Source organism: Heterocephalus glaber, unplaced genomic scaffold (genome assembly GCF_053883595.1).
Source record: "Heterocephalus glaber isolate CG9 unplaced genomic scaffold, H.glaber_assembly_v1.0 deba00001613, whole genome shotgun sequence".
Taxonomy (NCBI): Eukaryota; Metazoa; Chordata; class Mammalia; order Rodentia; family Bathyergidae; genus Heterocephalus; species Heterocephalus glaber.
The window spans coordinates 16841832-16864204 of NW_028258384.1; the positions used below are offsets into that span (position 1 = coordinate 16841832).

The 22373-nt window shown below is 39.2% G+C and overlaps 1 protein-coding gene across 1 annotated transcript in view; it reads right to left on the reverse strand.

Moving 5' to 3' along the window:
• Positions 1–2287: 2287 nt before the first annotated feature.
• Positions 2288–22373, reverse strand: part of LOC147822504 (uncharacterized) — a 31951-nt gene continuing 11865 nt past the window's right edge. Inside the window, 1 exon segment of the mRNA XM_087196574.1 lies at positions 2288–9796. Within this exon segment, the coding sequence (XP_087052700.1) occupies positions 5511–9796 (4286 nt within the window). The 3' untranslated portion in view covers positions 2288–5510.

A 22373-nucleotide genomic window follows, 5' to 3' on the forward strand; every position in this document is an offset into this window, starting at 1 on the left:
ATTTTTGAATCATACAGTCCCACATAATCTTATTGGTTGGTTATGGTTTTGCCCCACTTTAAGCCAGACTCACCTGGTGGCTTTGCTCTATAAATATCCCTTGGGAAATAGGGTCCCGGGCAACCCACTTTCTGGTCCCCATTCTGTCTCTCTTAGGCAGAAGCTTTCTTTCTCTGAATAAATTTTTCCTACTCAACATCTGTTGTTCCTAGAATTCATTCTTTGATTTTAGAGAACACGAACTCACGTTTTGGCTATCTAGTAGGTTTGGGAGTTATATCTCTTCCCCCTATATCAGAATTAATTTACATTTTGTATTAAGTACTTTTAATTTTATGAGTATTTGTTTTTAAATTGCTGTAAACCATTGACATTTAAGGTAATTTTTAATATTGCACAATTTATAGTAACATTTCTTGTTATTTTCTCTTTGTCTCCCTTGTTATGGAACTTTTATTTTTCTAAAGTTTTTCTCATTTTATGGTTTTATTTGAGTATTCTTCAGGATTCTATTTTCTCTCCTTTATTCAATTATATATTTGTAAATATTTTGTGCTTCTCTTGGTGTTTGCATAGACTAACCTAATTTTATTTTCAAATAACAGAACACTGCTTCACAGATAGTATTTGTTCCTTGTAGTTCTGTCCTTCCATTCCTTATATAACTGATACCAATAATACCAAATACACACACACAAACACATGTTTAAACTAAAATATATTTTTCTGTTTTAAAGTGTCATCTATTTGATAAAAAAAATAAGATAATAAAACCTTTTATTTTACCACCATTTTCTCATCTCTTGTGCTCTTTTTTTCTTTATGTGAATTTGAGGCTCCAAATTACATAATTTTATTTCTCTCTGAATAATTTCTTTTAATACATTTTGTAAGGAAGCTCTGCAGGCAATACTGTTGTGCCCAGATTGTGAAGTCCCAGAGACCACCAGGAGGCCGTTTCCGATGTAAGCACACAAGGGTCGTTTATTCAAGCTTAAGCAGGGACTCTCAACTGTCACCGACACAGCGGATCGAGATTGAGAGCCCTGAGTCTCTAACTAGCAGGGTTTTTATTGAGAATACAACAAGCTTTGGTTATTAGTAGCCAGGTGATTGGTTAATACTTAATACATATGAAGTGTAGGGTTTTGGTTGGCTAGGCTTTGGGGGTCGAAGGGGATTACGTATTGGTTTTTGTAAGGGAGAAAGGGGCAAAGATTAACGGCCGATTGTCACATACTGATCGTTAGCAGACCCACTGACTAATGGCCGCATCTATCTTGTGTGGATGGTTAGCTCATTAACTGCTTATCTTATAGATAGTGTGCCTGGAACGCTCTCTCCCCGGGTACACAGGTGGTTGGGTAATAAACTCAGGAATTTCAAGTGGTGAATTCCTAGTTTAAGCACAAATTTGAGAGAACAAAGGAGACGGCTCCAAAATGGAGTCATTTTGGTCCCACACTAGTATTGTTTGATTTATGTTGTTTGGTCCACTGGTATTTGGTGCATATAAATTTTAATTGTTATCTCTTCCTTTTGAACTGTTTAACTAATATATAGAAACCTTCATTGCATCATCTGATCAGTTTTAGCTTAAAGCCTGCTTCCTCTGAAAATAAAATTGATACCCCCTGCTTTCCTTCAGGGTCCTGGTTATATGGAATATTTTTTCCATCCTTTGATTTTTATTCTATGAGATTTGTTTTTTGATTAAATTAGTTTATTGTATGCAATAAACCATAAGGTTTTGTGTTTTATTTTTTACCAAGTCTGCAATCTGTGTCTTTTAGTTGGGTAGTTGAGGCTATTGAAGTTGAAAGTTATTATTGAATGGTAATATTGTAGATAGGTAAGTTAATCAGGTATCTTGTAGGCAGTTAGACAGGGCTGGCCCTCAAAAAGCCAAGGTGAAGACAGTCAAAGAGCCAATTTAAAAAACAATCAAGACACATCCACTAAAGGCCAACATTATAAAAGAGGAAAAATTACTACACCCTAGTGCTGCCCCTGGGGAAGAGCAGTAGTAATTGATATTCTAAATAGGTATCAATCACCTGAATGGGGGGCCAAGGTCTTACCCAGCCTTTCCAGGAAATATCCCTGGCCCACCCTTACTTAAAATCCTTGTACTCTTGCTATATGACTTGGTGCCCCATTTGACTCCCATTTAATCACTATTACCTGGGTGACTACTTGTAATTGTAAGACCGAGGGCCTTACCAAACGCTCCGAGGAGCTGACTGCAGCGACGAACACCCGGGAAGGAACACACCGGACAAGTTGGAAAATAAAACAGACCTTTATTAGTCTAGCCAGACGGCACTCCCAAAGCAAAGTAGCTAAGAGAGGCAACTGGCTCAGAGTCCAAGGCTGTTTTACAGGGGGTTGAGGGGGAGGTTAACATGTAGATTCACGGAAAAAAAGGAACAAAGGTTAGTGGTCGACTGTCACGTACTGACAGTCAGCAGACACACACAGTAATGGTCACGACCATATGGTCACGACCATCACGTACTGATGGTCAGCAGACACAGTGATGGATTGTTCTACCAATGGTCCGGGAATATTCGTTCTCCAGACAAACAAGGGGTTGAATGATTTACTTAGGAACTTTGTTTTGTTACAGATTTTATCTACTATCCCAAGACTAACAAGCACATTTTAACCATTAAATTTTAAACACAACAGAGGCTAGGGGAGTAATTGAATTTTTGAATCATACAGTCCCACATAATCTTATTGGTTGGTTATGGTTTTGCCCCACTTTAAGCCAGACTCACCTGGTGGCTTTGCTCTATAAATATCCCTTGGGAAATAGGGTCCCGGGCAACCCACTTTCTGGTCCCCATTCTGTCTCTCTTAGGCAGAAGCTTTCTTTCTCTGAATAAATTTTTCCTACTCAACATCTGTTGTTCCTAGAATTCATTCTTTGATTTTAGAGAACACGAACTCACGTTTTGGCTATCTAGTAGGTTTGGGAGTTATATCTCTTCCCCCTATATCAGAATTAATTTACATTTTGTATTAAGTACTTTTAATTTTATGAGTATTTGTTTTTAAATTGCTGTAAACCATTGACATTTAAGGTAATTTTTAATATTGCACAATTTATAGTAACATTTCTTGTTATTTTCTCTTTGTCTCCCTTGTTATGGAACTTTTATTTTTCTAAAGTTTTTCTCATTTTATGGTTTTATTTGAGTATTCTTCAGGATTCTATTTTCTCTCCTTTATTCAATTATATATTTGTAAATATTTTGTGCTTCTCTTGGTGTTTGCATAGACTAACCTAATTTTATTTTCAAATAACAGAACACTGCTTCACAGATAGTATTTGTTCCTTGTAGTTCTGTCCTTCCATTCCTTATATAACTGATACCAATAATACCAAATACACACACACAAACACATGTTTAAACTAAAATATATTTTTCTGTTTTAAAGTGTCATCTATTTGATAAAAAAAATAAGATAATAAAACCTTTTATTTTACCACCATTTTCTCATCTCTTGTGCTCTTTTTTTCTTTATGTGAATTTGAGGCTCCAAATTACATAATTTTATTTCTCTCTGAATAATTTCTTTTAATACATTTTGTAAGGAAGCTCTGCAGGCAATACTGTTGTGCCCAGATTGTGAAGTCCCAGAGACCACCAGGAGGCCGTTTCCGATGTAAGCACACAAGGGTCGTTTATTCAAGCTTAAGCAGGGACTCTCAACTGTCACCGACACAGCGGATCGAGATTGAGAGCCCTGAGTCTCTAACTAGCAGGGTTTTTATTGAGAATACAACAAGCTTTGGTTATTAGTAGCCAGGTGATTGGTTAATACTTAATACATATGAAGTGTAGGGTTTTGGTTGGCTAGGCTTTGGGGGTTGAAGGGGATTACGTATTGGTTTTTGTGAGGGAGAAAAGGGGCAAAGATTAACGGCCGGTTGTTACATACTGATCGTTAGCAGACCCACTAATGGCCGCATCTATCTTGTGTGGACAGTCAGCTCATTAACTGCTTATCCTACAGATAGTGTGCCTGGAACGCTCTCTCCCCGGGTACACAGGTGGTTGGGTAATAAACTCAGGAATTTCAAGTGGTGAATTCCTAGTTTAAGCACAAATTTGAGAGAACAAAGGAGACGGCTCCAAAATGGAGTCATTTTGGTCCCACATTCCCCCCTTCTCATGATGCTATAGAGGGCCAATCATGGGCCTCTGGGGGTTAATTTTATCAAGTCGGTAGGAATTGGCTGGTATTGGGACCTGAGCACCATTAACTGAACAGCGTTAATTCGTTTTTTGATGAACGAAACTAGTCTATTGAGTATACAAGGTCTAAAGGTCAACAGTAGTAACACGATAAGCAAGGGGCCTAGCAGGGTAGAGATTAGGGTAGTTAGCCAAGGGGAAGAATTAAACCAAGATTCGAACCAGTTTTGAGATAGTTCTCTTTCTCGCTTACGTTTGGCGATGCCCTCCCTAACTTTAGCCATGGACTCTTTGACCACTCCTGAATGATCTACATAGAAGCAACATTTTTTACCTAAGGCAACGCAGAGTCCTCCCTGTAGAAGGGGGTGTCTCATAATATTGCCCTGCGAATTACATGGTTGTAACCCGGTGTTCGTGAATCGACCGGGGGGAGGGTACACCCCTTTTTTGTTTCCCCACATTCAGGCCTTCCCCGTGACTCTAGGCTCCAGTGTCCGATATCCCAGCTGCCAGTGGCTAGCCGACAGAGATCAAACTCTAGAGCAGGCCACCAGGTTAATGGTGGGCTCACTTTGGACGAGCTGTTAATAATGTCACCTGTGGCGGTATTGATGATCATCCAGGTTAAATTTAGGGGAGCATGTGGGTTCTGTCCTCCTAAAATCGGTGTCAAAAGTACAGTTACCACAATCATGACCTTTGACGATGCAGCTTGAGTTTGAGGGGATTGTCTTGGTCTTTGGACACCTGCCATGATGGAACGAAGTCCTCTAGGACAGCGTGAGGATCTGCAAGGCGAACGTGGGTGTAGTGCACCCACGAGGCAATCCCGTCGACCTTGAGAGCGGTGGGCGTGGTCAGGACTGTGACGTAGGGTCCTTTTCAACGGGGCTCAAGGTCCTTTTGTCGGTGTCTCCGGACGAAGACTCAGTCTCCTGGTCGATAGCGATGGGGCTCGGGAGGCGGTCCAGTTTGATATAAGGCTTCTAATTTAGGCCAGATATCCTCGTGCACACTTTGGAGGCTTTTTAAAGAAAGTAACAACTTTTGGTCATCAAATTTAACAAGCACATTTGATTGAAGGTTGGGAATAATGGGAGGGGGAATTCCAAACATGATTTCAAAGGGAGTTAATCCCATCTTATAGGGTGAATTGTGTACCCTATAGAGGGCGAAGGGAAGGAGAGTCACCCAGTCACCGCCAGTCTCTAAGGTTAATTTAGTTAAGGTCTCTTTTAATGTTCTATTTATCCTCTCTACCTGTCCTGAACTTTGGGGTCTGTATGCACGATGTAATTTTCAATCCGTCCCCAATATCTGTGCTAGGGTTTGACTCACCTTGGAAATAAAGGCGGGTCCATTATCTGATCCTAGCATTACTGGAAAACCATACCTTGGCAGGATGTCTTCTAGCAGTTTCTTAGTCACACTTCGCGCTGTTTCATGTTTGGTAGGAAACGCTTCTGTCCATCCTGAAAAAGTGTCTACAAAAACTAACAAGTATTTATAACCATACCTTTCAGGTTTTACCTCGGTGAAGTCCAATTCCCAATAGGCTCCAGGTCGGCTTTTCCTCAGCCTATTTCCTGGGTTGGCCCTATTGTGGGTGGCATTTGTCAATTGACAGGCTTTGCAGGTAGCAACAATATGTTCAATTTTAGAATTAGCATCACGGATCTTAATTTCAGCATGTCTCAGGAGATCTTGCATTTTTCGAGTGCCCATGTGGGTGGTCCGGTGCATCTTGGAGAGAACTTGTTCTCCCAGCGCTTTAGGCAAGATGACTTTATAATCAGAAGATTTCTACCACCCGTTGAGGCACTGAGGCATAGGTAATTGTTTTATCCAATTTAAATCTTCTTCAGTGTACTGGGGTTTTTTTGGTAGGGCTGCACTTCCCGGATCGGGCAGCTGAGTGGCCAGTGTCAGATTAATCTTTAAGGCTATTTCTCGGGCTGTCTGGTCAGCTAAATTATTTCCTCTGGCAATTGGAGTGTTGCCTTTTTGGTGTCCTGGGCAATGGATAATGGCTAATTTTTTAGGTAGCCAGAGGGCTGTTAAGAGGGCAAGGATCTCCTCTTTGTTTTTAATAGTCTTTCCTTTAGCTGTCAGGAGTCCCCTTTCTTTGTAGATGGCCCCATGGACGTGTGCAGTGGCAAAGGCATACCGGCTATCTGTGTATATATTTAACTTTTGGCCCCATCCTAGAGTCAATGCCTTGGTCAGAGCTATGAGCTCCGCCCGTTGTGCTGAGGTCCCGGTGGGCAATGGTTCTGCCCAAATGACCTCGGTCTCTGTCACCACTGCTGCTCCTGCATACCTGCGGCCATCACGAACAAAGCTGCTCCCATCAGTGTACCAGGTATCATCTGCATCTGGCCATGGTTGGTCGCTCAGATCTGCTCGAATTCCATGTACCTGGGCTAGGATGTCTGTGCAGTCGTGAAGCGGAGCCTCCAAGTTCGGGTCTGGCAACAGTGTGGCTGGGTTTAAAGCAGCCGGGGCCTGAAAGACAACTCGGGTTGGATTTAGGAGTAAGCTCTGGTAGTGGGTCAGGCGAGCATTACTGAGCCATTGATCCGGAGGCTGTTTTAGGACTCCCTCAATAGCGTGAGGGGTGGTCACGCACAGTTCTTGGCCTAATGTCAACTTGTCAGCATCTTTGACCATTAGAGCCACTGCTGCAATCATTCTTAGACACGGGGGCCATCCTGATGCAACTGGATCAAGTCTTTTTGATAGGTACGCCACTGGGCGGCGCCATGGCCCTAGATGCTGGACCAGGACGCCCTTAGCGACTCCTTTGTTTTCATCAATGTAAAGGTGGAATGGCTTAGTAATATCGGGCAAGCCCAAGGCTGGTGCCGTCAGCAAGGCTGTTTTAATTTGATCGAAAGATTTTTGTAGCTTTTCTGTCCATTGAAAAGCCTGATTGTCTTTGGTTGCCTCGTAAAGGGGCCTTGCGAGCTCTGCGAACCCCGGTATCCATAGGCGGCAGAAGCCCGCCGATCCCAAGAACTCTCTGACTTTCCGAGGAGAATCTGGTGTGGGTATCTTAAGAACTGTCTCTTTTCTAGCATCCGACAGCCATCTCTGCCCTTCCCTAAGCATGTACCCCAAGTAGCTTACCTCGGGTTTGCAGATCTGGGCCTTTTTGGCGGACGCCCGGTACCCCAGTTCTCCTATGACTATCAAGAGTCTCTTGGTTCCACTTAGGCAGTCTTCCCGCGTTTTAGCTGCTATGAGGAGGTCATCTACATATTGTAACAGAGTTAGTTGGGGGTTCTGGAGACGAAACTCACCCAGGTCTTCATGTAGGGCCTCGTCGAAGATGGTGGGAGAGTTTTTGAATCCTTGGGGTAATCGGGTCCATGTCAGCTGTCCGTTGAGGCCTTGTTCTGGGTCACTCCATTCAAATGCAAAGATGTGTTGGCTTTTGGGTGCTAGCGGAAGGCTAAAAAAAGCATCTTTGAGATCCAAGACTGTGTACCATCGATGGCTCAGGGGAAGTGAACTCAAAAGGGTGTATGGATTAGGCACTGTGGGGTGGATGTCCATAACCCTCTTGTTCACTTCCCAGAGATCCTGCACTGGCCGATAGTCATTAGAATGAGGTTTTCGCACTGGCAACAAGGGGGTGTTCCAGGCTGATTGACAAGGCCTAAGAATCCCCTGAGCAAGCAACCTCCTGATGTGTGGAGTTATTCCCTTCTGGGCCTCTAGGGGCATAGGATATTGGCGAACTTGTACAGGATCTGTCCCAGGTTTTATTTCCACAAACACTGGTGCTCTGTGTGTAGCTAACCCCATGCCTCCAGTCTCTGCCCATGCTTGTGGGAACATGGTGAGCCATTGTTCCATGTCAGGATCAGGAGGGGCCCTCTTCTGATGTAGCAGATATTCATCTTCTAGGTTTATGGTTAGTACCTGAATGGGCCTTCCCTCTTGATTAAGGACTTTTGTGCCCCCGGGTTGGAAATGAATTTGAGCCCCTAATTTAGTAAGTAAGTCTCTTCCCAATAAGGGGTAGGGGCAGTCTGGTATAATCATAAATGAGTGGGTTACTTGGCCCACTCCCAAGTCTACTGTTCTTTGGGTTGTCCATGAATACTTTTTCATGTCTGTAGCTCCTTGAACCCAGGAGGTCTTATCAGAAACATGGCCACATGGTTCAAGTAGGACTTAATGTTGAGCCCCTGTATCCACTAGGAACTCGATAGGTCTCCCCTCCACTTTTAGGGTTACCCTGGGCTCGGGGAGGGGTGCCGAACCCTGTCCCCCCTAATCATTTAATTCATCCATAGCCAGGATAGGGGCCTTGGGGCATCCTTCCTGTTGTTTCTTTTTGGGACAGTCTCTGGCCCAGTGTCCATACTCTTTGCAATGAGCACATTGATTTTTCCCCAACTGGGGGCGCTCTCTGCGTCTCTCTTTGTTTTCTCCTTCCACCGCAATCTTTCTTAGTCTACGTTCACGTTCCTTCTGTTCTCCCGCAGTGGCAGCCAGAAGGATCCGAGCTAAGTTTCGGGTCTGGCGGTCATCAGCTTTTTCTCGTTTCTCCTCTGCGGTTTCTCTATTGTTATACACTTTCTCTGCCACTGCCACTAAGTCCTGAATACTCTTTTCTCCTAACCTATCTACTTTCTGTAACTTTCTCTTAATGTCTGGCGCCGCCTGGTTGACAAAATGTATTATTACAGCTGCCTTTGTCTCAATTGCTTCTGGGTCCATAGGAGTGTACCTACAAAAAGCTTTCTGAATTCTTTCTAGGAAAGCAGCAGGGCTTTCATCTAACTTTTGTTGTACATCCCCTACCTTAGCCAAATTTGTGGGCTTCCTCGCTGCTGCTTTCAGACCTTTTAATAGAGCCTGGCGATAGGCCCAAAGCCTCTCCTTACCTTCCGCCGTGTTGAAGTCCCAGTTGGGTCGGGACAGAGGAAAAGAAGTGTTGATAGTGTCAGCATTGGTGGTGGGTTGACCATTGTCACCAGGAACCAATTTCCTGGCCTCATTCTGGATCCTCTCTCGTTCCTCAGTGGTGAACAGGACCTGCAGAAGCTGTTGACAGTCATCCCAAGTGGGCTGATGGGTAAACAAAACAGTTTCTAACAGGTTAATCAAATCTCTAGGGTTATCAGAGAAATTGGCATGTTGTCGGCGCCAATTATAAAGATCACTTGTAGCAAAGGGCCAGTAATGGTGAGGCTGGTTTCCATGCTCATCAGGGGGCCCTATCGCTCGCAGCGGACAAACAGTAGAGTCTGCTGGTCCTGCCGGCGAGGCGGCGCGCCGGTGACGAGTATTTTGGGCGGGACCATTACAGTTGCCAGCACCCGGGGCGGGCTCTTCCTCCCTAGCCCCGGCTGGGACTGGGTCATTTCTTTTAGCCTGCTGTTGCGGAAGAGAGGGGAGAGAGTAAGGGGGAGGGAAAATAAGATCTTCTTCGGTCCCTCCCTGGAGGACAGGGTAGAGTGGCGCGGTCGGCTTGGTTTCAGTCTGTTCCTCGTCATCGCGCCCTCTAGGAGTCTTCTTACTGGCTGTCAGGATTAACTCTGGCTGCTGTTGCTGTGAAGGCAAAAAAAAGGCTTAACCCATGGGGGTGGGTTAGAGATCAGAAATTTCCAAATGGCAATGTGGGGTACCTGGTCGGGATGAAGGATGGCTTTACGAACTCTGCGTATAATTTGCAAATCAAAAGTTCCCTCGGGGGGCCATCCTACCCCAAGGGTGGGCCACTCCGAGCTACAGAGGGTGATGAACCTAGCCTTTTTAATTTTTAAACTTAGGTTACGAGCGCTCTCCCTAACTTCCTCGAAATGATCTTTCATGAGGGAAAGAGGGGTAGTCACAGTCTGTCCCATCGTCTCAGTCCAAGTCAGTACAACACACAGACAAACACAACAGAAAAAAAACACGCGAGACAAAACCGCCCTCCGCCTGATCGGAGGCAATGCAAATGGGACGACGGCCTCCTGCCGTGCCGCGGGAGCGACCCGCACCATCCCTCCAGGAGTCTCACTGACTCGTACTCTTGGGGCACTCCATCCCCACCAGCGGAATCCGGAACGTCTTCCAGGATCCCGGGTCGGCGGCCCTTGCAGCACGTCCGCCTAGACCGTCTGCCGACCTTCCCAGAAAATAGGCCCAGACTTTACAAACACAAAAAACACTCACCAGCCAGCATTGACCCTCCGGTACGGGAGTCCTGAAGGTCTTGGGATCCCCGACGAGCCCCCAAATGTTGTGCCCAGATTGTGAAGTCCCAGAGACCACCAGGAGGCCGTTTCCGATGTAAGCACACAAGGGTCGTTTATTCAAGCTTAAGCAGGGACTCTCAACTGTCACCGACACAGCGGATCGAGATTGAGAGCCCTGAGTCTCTAACTAGCAGGGTTTTTATTGAGAATACAACAAGCTTTGGTTATTAGTAGCCAGGTGATTGGTTAATACTTAATACATATGAAGTGTAGGGTTTTGGTTGGCTAGGCTTTGGGGGTTGAAGGGGATTACGTATTGGTTTTTGTGAGGGAGAAAAGGGGCAAAGATTAACGGCCGGTTGTTACATACTGATCGTTAGCAGACCCACTAATAGCCGCATCTATCTTGTGTGGACAGTCAGCTCATTAACTGCTTATCCTACAGATAGTGTGCCTGGAACGCTCTCTCCCCGGGTACACAGGTGGTTGGGTAATAAACTCAGGAATTTCAAGTGGTGAATTCCTAGTTTAAGCACAAATTTGAGAGAACAAAGGAGACGGCTCCAAAATGGAGTCATTTTGGTCCCACAATACATTTCTTCAGATTTCGTTTATCTGAAAAAGTCTTCATTTGTCCTTCAATTTTAAAGGATAATTTTACAGAATATAGAATTGTAGATGTTAATATTTTTCTCTCAACACTATGTATATTTCACTGTCTTCATGCTACATCATTTCTAGGAAAACTTTGGATGCAATTGTTGTCTTTGCTTCTCTATAAATAAGGTATTTTCCCAACCTTTCTTCAAGGTTTTTCTCTTTCACTTTTTTCTTTTTTAATAATTATTCTTTATCTTTAATTTTCAGCAGTTTAAATATGATATGCCTAAGTTTATATTTTTGTCATTTATCATGCTTAATGTTCTCTCTTTCCTGATTTGTGGTTTTATGAATGGCATTAATTTGGGCAAATTCTCAGTCAATACTGCTTCCAATATCTCTTGTTCCTCTTCTCTCTTAGTTCTCTTTCTGGCATTATGATTAACCACATGTTACATATTTGTTGTTATCAGATATTTTGTTCTTTTTTTCCTGTTTTTTTGTCATTATTTTTCAATTTTTGAACTGTCTATTGTTATACTATGGAGCACAGAGCTCATTTTCTTGATCATGTTAAGTTTAATATTCAGTCTATTGAAAGCACCCATCATTACTATTAATAGTTTTTAAAATGCTTGTTTTCTTAAAATTTCTTTCTGCTTACATTAACCATAAACTTTTGCATATAGACCACTTTTTACAATAAAGTTTTTAGCACATTAATGCAGCATTTTTATAAAAATTCCTTGTCTGATAATTATAACAACTCTGCCATAACTAGTTATAAATCTGTTAATTCTCTTCAATCTTTTAATTTTACCTGTGTATATCATTATCTTTTTAATTGAAAAGTGAATGTGATGTACTTGGTAATGGAACTGAGGCAAGCAAGGCTTTAGTAATATTGCAATAAGTTGTGTTACTGGAAAAAGCTTTTCCTTTTACTGTATTCATCACTTTCCCATTTCTGGAACAAAATATTTGACAACCTGAACTTAAAGAAAGAGACGTTTAGTTTGGCTCATAGTTTTAGTGGTTTTAGCTGATGGTTGGGTCACTGCAAGACAGAAACTGCATGGGGAAAGGGCATGGAGGAGGAAAGCTGATCACCTCAGGAAAGCTAGAAAGCAAAAAATTTGTTTGTCCAAATGAACAGCGATAATCAAAAATTTTATGTGGAATAGAAATATTTCAAAAGAAAATATAATAATCACCTTTTTTTGCACTTGAAAGAGCAGAAGTAATATAGATGGAAATCCTAATACAGAATGCCTAACTCATAACTATAATAAAGCCATTCATAATGTAGGTACAGAGGTCTATAGATAAGAAAATAGACCGGGGCCTCATTAGGTCTTCTAGCTAATCTTAACTAGAAGGAAGTAGAAACAAACTGAACTGGAGAAATTGCCCTGGGAAATAGGTCAAGGATGGGGGTAGAGAAAGAAAAAAAAAACAGGTAAAAGAGGTACCAAATGGCCTTGAGACATGCACTAAGAGACCAGAGAGGGAAAGAAGTGACAGACAGCACAGAGAAATTCAAGTGCATAAATCCAAGCTGAAATAGCTATCCCTCACCACCTCCAATGCAATACAGGAAGGACATAAGTGAGGGGGTCTAACTAACTTTCAAAAAACTTAGTATATGTAGATATACTGATATATATATAATATATATTATTATATAATATATAATAATATATATTATTATATATTATTAATAATATATTATATATAATATATTATATAATATATAATATATAATAAATTATTATATATAATATAATAATATATTATATATAATATATATAATAATATATATTATATATATCAGTTCATGAACATTTCTGTATGTGAATGAATAATGTGGTTCACAAATGGAAGAATTTGACAATTTTAATCATTAGTTAAGTTTATTTTTATAATTTAAATGGACATAATATTCACATTCAACATACGGAATTTGTACCTATACATGATATATCTTGATTCTTAATTTTTTTTCCAATTTCTCTCCTCTCTCTTCCACCCCTCTTCTGCTTCTTATCTATAAGAGCATTGCTTCCATTTTGTCTTTCTTTTTTCATTTTTTCCCTTCCTTTCTTTTCCTCTCCCTCCTACATTGTGCCACTTACCATTTCAATATTTTCTTCCTATTTTACAATATCTATTATATATATTGGTTGTTATTTACATGTTCAGTTTCTCACACCAGAGAAACAATGTGACATATACATATGTGTCTGATTAATTTCACTTAAGAGTATGGTCTCAAGGTGTATTAATTTAGCTATAAACATCTGAAGTTTATCATTCTTTATGGCAGAGTAGTACTCCATTGCATTAAAAAAAAACCCACATCTTATTTATCCATTCATTGGTTGATTGGCATTTGGGTTGTTTCCAAGATTTAGGTATTATGAACTGTGCTGCTATGAACGTGGGTGTGCATATATCACTTTGGTATGAAGCTTTTAATTCTTTTGGGAAGATACCAAGAAGGGGAATAGCTGGGCAAATGCAAACTCTGGTCCTAGTTTTTTGAGGAAACTTCACACTGATTTCCACAGTGGTTGCATCAGTATACACTCCTATCAACAGTGGAGAGGGGTTCATTTTTCCCAACAGCCCTGCCAGCCTCTGTTACTGGTGGATTTCTTGATACTTGTCATTTTTTCTAGAGATAGAATCTCAGTGTTGTTTTAATTTGCATCTCTCAAATGACCAGTGATGTTGAACATTTTTTCATACATTTATTGGCCATTTGTACTTCTTCATCTGGAAAATGTTTATACATCTCTGGTGCCTATTTTTTGATTGGTTCTTTAAATTTGTGGTGGTTGAGTTTTTCAGTTATTTATATGTTCTAGATATCACTCTTTTGTCTAAGGAACAGCTGGCAAAAATTTTTTCCCATTCTGTTGGTTGTCTCTTTACTCTGTTGATGATTTCTTTTGCTGTGTAAAAGCTTTTTAATTAGATAAGATTCCAGTTTTTGATTCTTTGGAATATTTCTCATATGATTGGAATTTTCTTCATAAAATCTTTGCCTACACCAATGTCTTCAACAGTTCCACCTATTCTCACTTCCAGTACATATAATGTTTCTGTTTTAATAAATAGTTCTTTGATCCATTTCAATGTTAGTTTAGTGCATGATGAAAGACATGGGTTTAGTTTTTAGTCTTTGGCTTGTGGAAGGGTAGTTTTTCCAGCATAACTTATTAAAGAGGTACTTTTTCTTCCAGTGAAGGTGTTTGGCCCCTTTGTTGAAGATAAAGTGGCTGAGTGTCTTTGTAGTTGTTCCAGCATCTTTTAATCTGCTTCACTGACCCTCAGGCCTGATTTTTGCCAATACTGTTTTTTTTCTCACAGTAGATGTGTAGCATAATTTCCAGTCAGTGTTGTGATGCCCCCTCCCTTGCCTTTGTTTGCCAGAATTGTTTTTATTATTCTAAGTCTGTTCTGATTTCAAATGAATTTTATATGTGTTTTCTCTAGCTGTGTGAAGTATGCTATTGGTATTGTGACTGGGATTGCAATAAATCTGTATAGAATTGTTGGAAGTATGGTCATTTTCTCTATATTGGTTCTTCCTACCCAAGAGCAAGGATATCTTTCCATTTTCTAATATCCTCTTTGATCTCCTTTTACAGAGCACTGTAATTTTCAATGTAAAGATATTTTACTTCCATTGTTTGACTAATTAATACATATTTCTTTTTTCCAATGCTATTGTGAAATGCATGATTTTCTTAATTTCTCTCTCAGTGAGTGTGTTATTTATTTTATTTAATCATTTAATTGTGGAAACTGTCTAATTTTTTCTTTAATTTCATCTGTGACCCATTGGTTGTTAAGGAGGCTGTTATTAATTTCCATGTGTTTCTGATGTTTTTGTAGTTTCTTTTGCCATTGATTTCCAATTTCATTGCACTATGGTCTGATAATATGCATGGTATAATTTCAATTGCATTATTTACTTATGCATGTCCTATGAGCTTGTGTGTAGTCTATATTGAAGAACATGCCATGTATAGCTGAGAAGAACATGTGTTCTGTTGTTCTGGGGTGGAGCACTAGGTAGAAATAAATCTACCAAGTCCATTTGTTTACAGGTTTGGTTCATTTCTAATATTTCCTTGCTGATGTTTTGGCTAGCTGATCTGTCTCTTTGTTACAATGAAATGACAAGGCACAGAAGCAAAATGCTACTCCAGATCTCCAGCCCACCCAGGACAAATCCAGGACAAAATAAGATAAAGAAAATCAGAGGCCACCCACACCCATACATAGGATAGAGGTTGAGTTGACTATCAATGGTAAATCCTTTTGAAATTCATTGCCTAAGTTGATTTTTCCACAAAACTCCAAACAGCTGAGACCTAAAGCTTTGAGATCACTGCACATGCACAGTTTCCTGGAGCCTTCTATACCCAGAAACAGCATGGAAAATTATCTCCCTTTCTTACATACATTTGCTTTTACATCCCTTTAATCTAGTTGTTCTTCTGCATCATTTGTAATATTCTTTATAGTAAATTTGTAAACATAACTGCTTCCCTGAGTTCTGTGACCCACTGTAGCAAATTAATAAAAACCAAAGAACAAATGTTGAGATTCATTCAAAATGTTAAGCCTTTACAGAATATGCTTATAACCTGTTTTCTAGTGGTATCAAGGACAATGCTGTTCTTTCTTTGATATCACACTTTATTCTCTATTTTACAGTTAAGGATAGGCAGTCTGCCTTAGTTTTCCCATGTTTTCAGATAATGAATACTTCACCATTACCCAACAATTCATTGAAATTCTTGTTTATTTTTAGAAGTTCTTAAATAGGATGTCAAGGATATAAAGGATGTTGAGGATATCAAGAACTTTTGTAATTTTTCCCCTCTTACAATCTGAAGGTGACTTCTTGTTGTGTGATTTTTTTGAAGTTTTAGTTGACACATAATAGTTATACTTATTTATATTACACAGAGTGATAATTCAATAAATGTATACAATGTGTAGACTGTGGATGATATTTTACTGGGTTCCAAAAATTAAAACATAATCTCTAAAATGAGTTCTATATACATTTAAAATATTTTTTCCATAAAAGGCAGAGGATTTCAAAGGAAAAATTACAATTGCTTTCAACAAACTTTCATTATGTGGAGCACCATTTATCTCAGAGAGAGGTCTTTGATCTGGAATGAACTATAAGCCATGCAAAGAACACCTAGGCCAGTTACTCAGACAACTTAGGGTATCTCTGAGTCTTTTGGACTGTTGTAAAAAATAAAATCCCACCTATTCCAAAGCTGATTTTTTATGACCTAACTAAATTCTCAGTTTAAAAAAAGCCTTCCATTTTTAAGGCCAAATGTGAACCAGAATTTTCCAAACTAAACTTAGCTCTTCAATATCTCCCCTTTTAAATTTCCTATTACTTAAATTTTTCTCCCTCTTTATGCAGGAATGATCTGGTGAGGTCACTAGAATTTTTATTGTAAGTAGAAAAAAAGAAGAACTCATATCTTATTATAGTCTCTTTTTCTGATAACATGCTTAATTTGACTATGGCAACCAAATTTGTGGAAGTTTTTGCAGATAAATTTCCTTGAAAGTAATTATCACTCATAATTCACAATTTTTTCTATTTATTGAAAAACTTTTTTCCCATTAAGTCTATTGGTACATTTTAGAAATACATTATAATCACATTCATCATTGGGAATTTATACCTGTACATGATATATCTTGGTTCTTGTTTTTTCCCCATTCTCCTTCCCAAGTGACTGGATAAAGAAGATGTGTTTTTTATGAAAAAAATTTTAAATCAACCTATGAGGGTTATGTTCCTCTTTTTCAATATACACCTAAATACTTCAATTTACTGTCAGTTCCAGAAGAAAGAGAAATGTGATCTTTAGGTTCAGATTGAGAAGCATCTGTGTCACATGTATGTTTAGAAGATACTTCTTTGTACAATACAGACTAGATTGTCTTTATTGAGACATCATGACCAAAAAAACAAAAAACAGAAAATATTTTCTGCTTGGCAATTCTCATTCACTCTTAAAAGATGATTCCTTAACAGGGATTAAATCATTCCAAATATGAGAAACATTAAAACTCCATTATGTAAAAAGTCTAGAAACAATGGGTAATCCATTAGCAACAAACATTGCTAGTGCAAAGACTGTGATATACAAATACCATACCTAATTACAGAATTTGGACATTGTGGAGAAATGGTGATTAAAGGTATGGACCACATTACATACAAGATGCATGTGGGAAACCTTGACATGTCACTGAGCAATGATCTACCACAGACTATGAAGGTCATGTCAAAAGAATGAAGATGAAAAGTTAGAGACTCCTCTGGCCAAAAATATGACATTTGAAATTTAATAAATGTAAGAATTGAAACAATAAGAGAACATTAAATTCATTTAAGACCACAATTTTTTAATAGCATTAAAAGTAATTGTTCACCATTTAAAAGAAACCATAAAACCATCTCATTATTTAGAAAGTGTAAATAAAATGAAAGAATAATTCATTTACTTAGTCTTTCCTATGTAAACTATGGCACTGGGTATTTAAGTATTAAATGAGGAGTGCCTCTTCATAGAATTATTCCAGATCATAAAATAAAATGATAAATTTAGAATATTGCTGTTATGGCTTGTTTCTAGATGTATACTCAAAGCCTCATGTGGTCATAGGTGGAGCTTTTCAGAGGGGGCTGAATCTAGGGTGTGTGCTGCTGGGATCAAGGATATGATGCTGAGATTGGTTCACAATGTGATGCTATGATTAAGGGTGTGAGTGCTATCTGCTCTTGGGACAGGTAGCCTGGATAAAATATAAGAAACAGAAAGAGGGTCTCTTGTCACATGTTCCTTGGTCCATTCTTCCATCTGCCTTCTGGCTGCCCTGCTTTACCATGACTTTCTCCTCTGTGATGCCCCTCTTCCATGCCTCTCTCACTTGGAGCTAGGCAACTATGGACTGAAATAAACCAAATAAACCTTTCCTCCTTTAACTCTGGGTATCAGGTATATTGTCTCTGCAGTGAGAAAAAAATAACTAAGACAATTGCCATTTTTTATCCCTCAAAGCATGTATATTTGTTGAAGATAAAACTTTGCTAAAAATGAAAAAAAGTATAAAAAGCAGTCACATGCATCTTGATGAAATAACCTCCTGATATAAGAACAGCACCAAAGCCCATGCCATAGGGATTTCTCCTACCTCAGATCATGCCTGTAAATCAAGCTGAGTATTTGCAGAAATGGTTGAACTGTGTGAGTACATGAGCAGTAAAACCAAGACTATGAAAACATTTAAAATTCTAAACTAAGTCCCTAAAAGATAATGTATAAGAAAGGAATAAAGAGCAAGAGAAGTTTTATTAATAGTGACAAGAGCAATGACATTTTTTAATGGAAAAAATTAAATACAGGGTGTATTCCTCTGTTTAAAATTCATTAATCTGCAGAAGCCCACCCACATTCCATGGGTGAGTGAAGATCACAGCGAGAAGCCCATGTGGACCACAGCTGCACAGGTGTGCATAGGTCCCAGCCAGCCCCACCTCCCAGACACCAGCAGCTTGGGGTAACAGGGCTCAGCCAAAGGCCTGGCTGGAAAATAGCTACACAGGCAGGCAAACAACAGCCAGAGGCCCACTCAGATACCACTGGTAGGAGTGTGCAGACACAGCCAGAAGACCACTAAGACACCAGTGACTTCAGTGCACAGCCCCAAGCCAAAGGCTCTCACTGATAACAGCTACACAGGAAGGAAGGCTCCAAGCAGAATGATGCCCAGATACCATCTCAACTGTGTATAGGCCCCAGCCAGAATGCTGCCAGGAAAACAGGGAAATGCAGGGATCCAGAAAGCCACCATTCTACACCGAGGAAATGGTGCAGTAGTGAGCAGCAGAGAAAAGGCCTCTCAGTAGCTTGCTGAAAATTGAAGACCACTGGGCAAACAAAAAGTCACTTGAAAAAAGATGAAGCAGGCTGGATTTGATGAAATGAGAAGACATGTAAACAAGTCTCAAATCCAGACTTCCAGATGGCCTAAGGCAACTCCAAAAGGCAATGAGATGGAAAAATTTGATACTCAACCACTTGGACACCCAGAACTAGCAACGAAAGAGGAATTGGAAAAAATGATATCAGAAATAATTTCTCAGAAAAGAACAGAGATTGTGTCCATAGTGCAAGACATGATTAATAACTCTAGAGTAGACACAGAAAAAAAAATAGAGGAGCTGAGGAACACGATGGAATCCCAACATAGGAAAAAAATGGAGTACATAAAACAGATATAAACAAATATCCAGGAGATTAAAAAGTCCATTCAAAGTGTGCACAGCAGGATGAACCAATGTGAGGACAGACTTTCAGAAAGAAAAGATAGAATTGCAATTAGTGACTAGGAAAAGAAAATTTCTTAAAAATTATAAGGAACCATGAGAAAACAATCTAGTAGCTGCCAGATGATGCAAAGAAGAATAACATAAGACTGATCATTGTCCAGGAAAAAATAGGAGAGTGTAGAATACATAAAATTTTTTCACAGAAGTAATGGCAGAAAACTTCCCAAGCAGGGGAAAAGAACTTGATGTGAAGATAAATGAGGCATATATGACTCCAAGTAGCCATGATAAAAAAAAATCTAGACCTAGACATATAATACTTAAGATTCCAGAAACCCAACAGAAGAACAAAATTCTACAAGGAGATAGAGAAAAGAAATAAATCACATACAAAGGAAAGCCCATCAGAATCACAGTAGACTTCTCAACACAAACCCTGTAAGAGCAGCCTAGAGTGAACTATTTCAGGCCCTAGAAGAAAACAACCTCCAAGCCAGATTTATATACCCTGTAAAACTATCTTTCAAATTTCATGAACACTTGGGGAACTTCATGAATACCAAACTAGCACTCCAAAATTTTTTCTTAAATATCCTAGGAAGAGACAATGATTATAACCCCAGGAAGCCCAGCAGAAAGAATCCATTGGGTACAACAAGAAATTAAAGGCAAAGGGGGAGAATCCAACAAAAAGAAAAAGTCATAAAAAGGGTAAGTCAACACATATAAGTTATAACAATCAATGTTAATGATCTCCATTCACTAATCAAAAGAAATACACTGGCAGAATGGGTCAAGAAGCAAGATCTGACAATATGCTGCATACAGGAAACACACTTAATTAAAAAAGAAACTCATAGACTGAAAGTTAAGTGGTGGAAAACAATACTCCGTGTGACAGGAACCTTAAAAAAAAAGTAGGAGTAGATAACCTCTTTGAAGATCAAGTGAATTTCAAAACAACACTAATTAAGAGAAACATAGAAGGACACTACATCCTTGTAAAGTGAAAAATCCAAGAGGAAGAGATGACAATCACAAATATATATGCAACAAATACTACTGCAACCAACTACATAAAACAAATACTAACAAACATGAAAAATATAATATGCACTAATATAATTGTAGTGGGGATGTCAATACCTGACTATAACAAAGAGATAGATGAACTAGACAAAAAATAAACAGCAAAATATTAGAACTCAATCATATTCTTCAACAAATGTTTTTAAGACACATTTACAGAGTATTCCACCCCAAAAAATCAAAACGCACATATTTTTGGCTGCACATGGGTCATTCTCCAAAATAGACCATATACTAGCTCATAGAGCATGTTTAATTAAGATCAAAGGAATTGAAGTTATCCTCTGTATATTATCAGACCACAGTGCTATAAAATTGAAGATCAATAGCAAAAGATACTGCAAGAATTTCATAAACACATGAAAATTGAACAACACACTTGTGAATAAACAATGGGACACAGAGATAATTAACAAAGAAATCACAGAGTTTCTACAATTAAATGACAATGCCAGTACAATATATCAGAATTTATGGGACACAATGAAAGCACTTTTATGAGGGAGATTAATAGCAGTGAATACTCATATTAGGAAAACACAGTGAGGTCAATTAAACAACCTGATGCTGAACCTCAAGCTTCTAGAAAAAGAAGAGCAGGACAAATTTAAAGCTCATACAAAGGAGGAAACTATAAAGATCAGAACAGATATCAATGCAATGGAGACTGAGAGACTGATACAAAAAAATCAATGAAGCCAAGAGGTGGTTCTTTGAAAGAATAAGCAAAATTGACAAACCCTTAGCCAACCTTATCAACAAAAGGAAAGAAAAGGCCCAATTCCATGCAATTAGTAATGAAAAGGGTGAAATTACCATGCTCCCCCCAGAAATCCAGAGTCTCATCAATACCTAATTTGAGAACCTAGAAGCCATTAAGATGGAAAACACAGAAGAAATGGACATATTGCTAGATACATATGAATTACCACAGTTGAATGAAGATGATCTAAAAATTCTAAACAACCCAATATCAATTAATGTAACAGAAAACATAAATCAACATTTACCAACAAGGAAAAGCTAGGGTCCTGATGGCTTCACTGCTGGATTTTACAAGACATTTAGAGAAGAACTATTGTCACTGCTCTTCAAAGTCTTCAGTGAGGCTGGGGATTTAGCTCAGTGGTTTCGCCGCCTGCTGCACAAGCGCAAGGACCCAAGTTCAATCTCCAGTACCAAAAAAAACAACAAAAAACCGAAGTCTTCAATGAAAGTTAAATGGAAGCAATACTCCCAAATTCATTCCTGGAAGCAAGCATCACCTTGATTCCAAAAGGAGAGAAAGACCCCAGCAAAAAAGAGGACTATAGGCCAATCTACCTAATGAACATATATGCAAAAATTCTCAATAAGATACTGACAAACAATGCAGAATTTCATCAAGAATATCATAGTCCCTGAAAAAGTGGGCTCCATCCCAGGGATGCAGGGATGGTTCAACATACACAAATCAATAAATACAATATGCTATATTAATAGAGCCAAGGACAAAAACCATATGATCATCTCAATAGATGCTGAAAAGCATTTGACAAAATTCAACATGCTTTCATAATAAAAACCCTAAAAAAATTGGAATACATGGCCTCTACCTCAATCTGACAAAAGCCATCTATAAAAAACCAATAGCCAATGTCATACTCAATGGTCAAAAACTGAAAGCCTTCAAAGTAAAATTGGGAACAAGACAAAGATGTTCACTATCACCATAGCTGTTCAATATAGTTTTGGCAACATTAGCCATAGCAATTAGACAATAGAAAGAAATAAAATGAATAAAGATAGGACATGAAATCAAATTGACATTTGAAATGACATGATACTCTATATAGAAGATCCCAAGAACTCCACTAAAAGTCTTCTAGACTTAATAACCAAGTT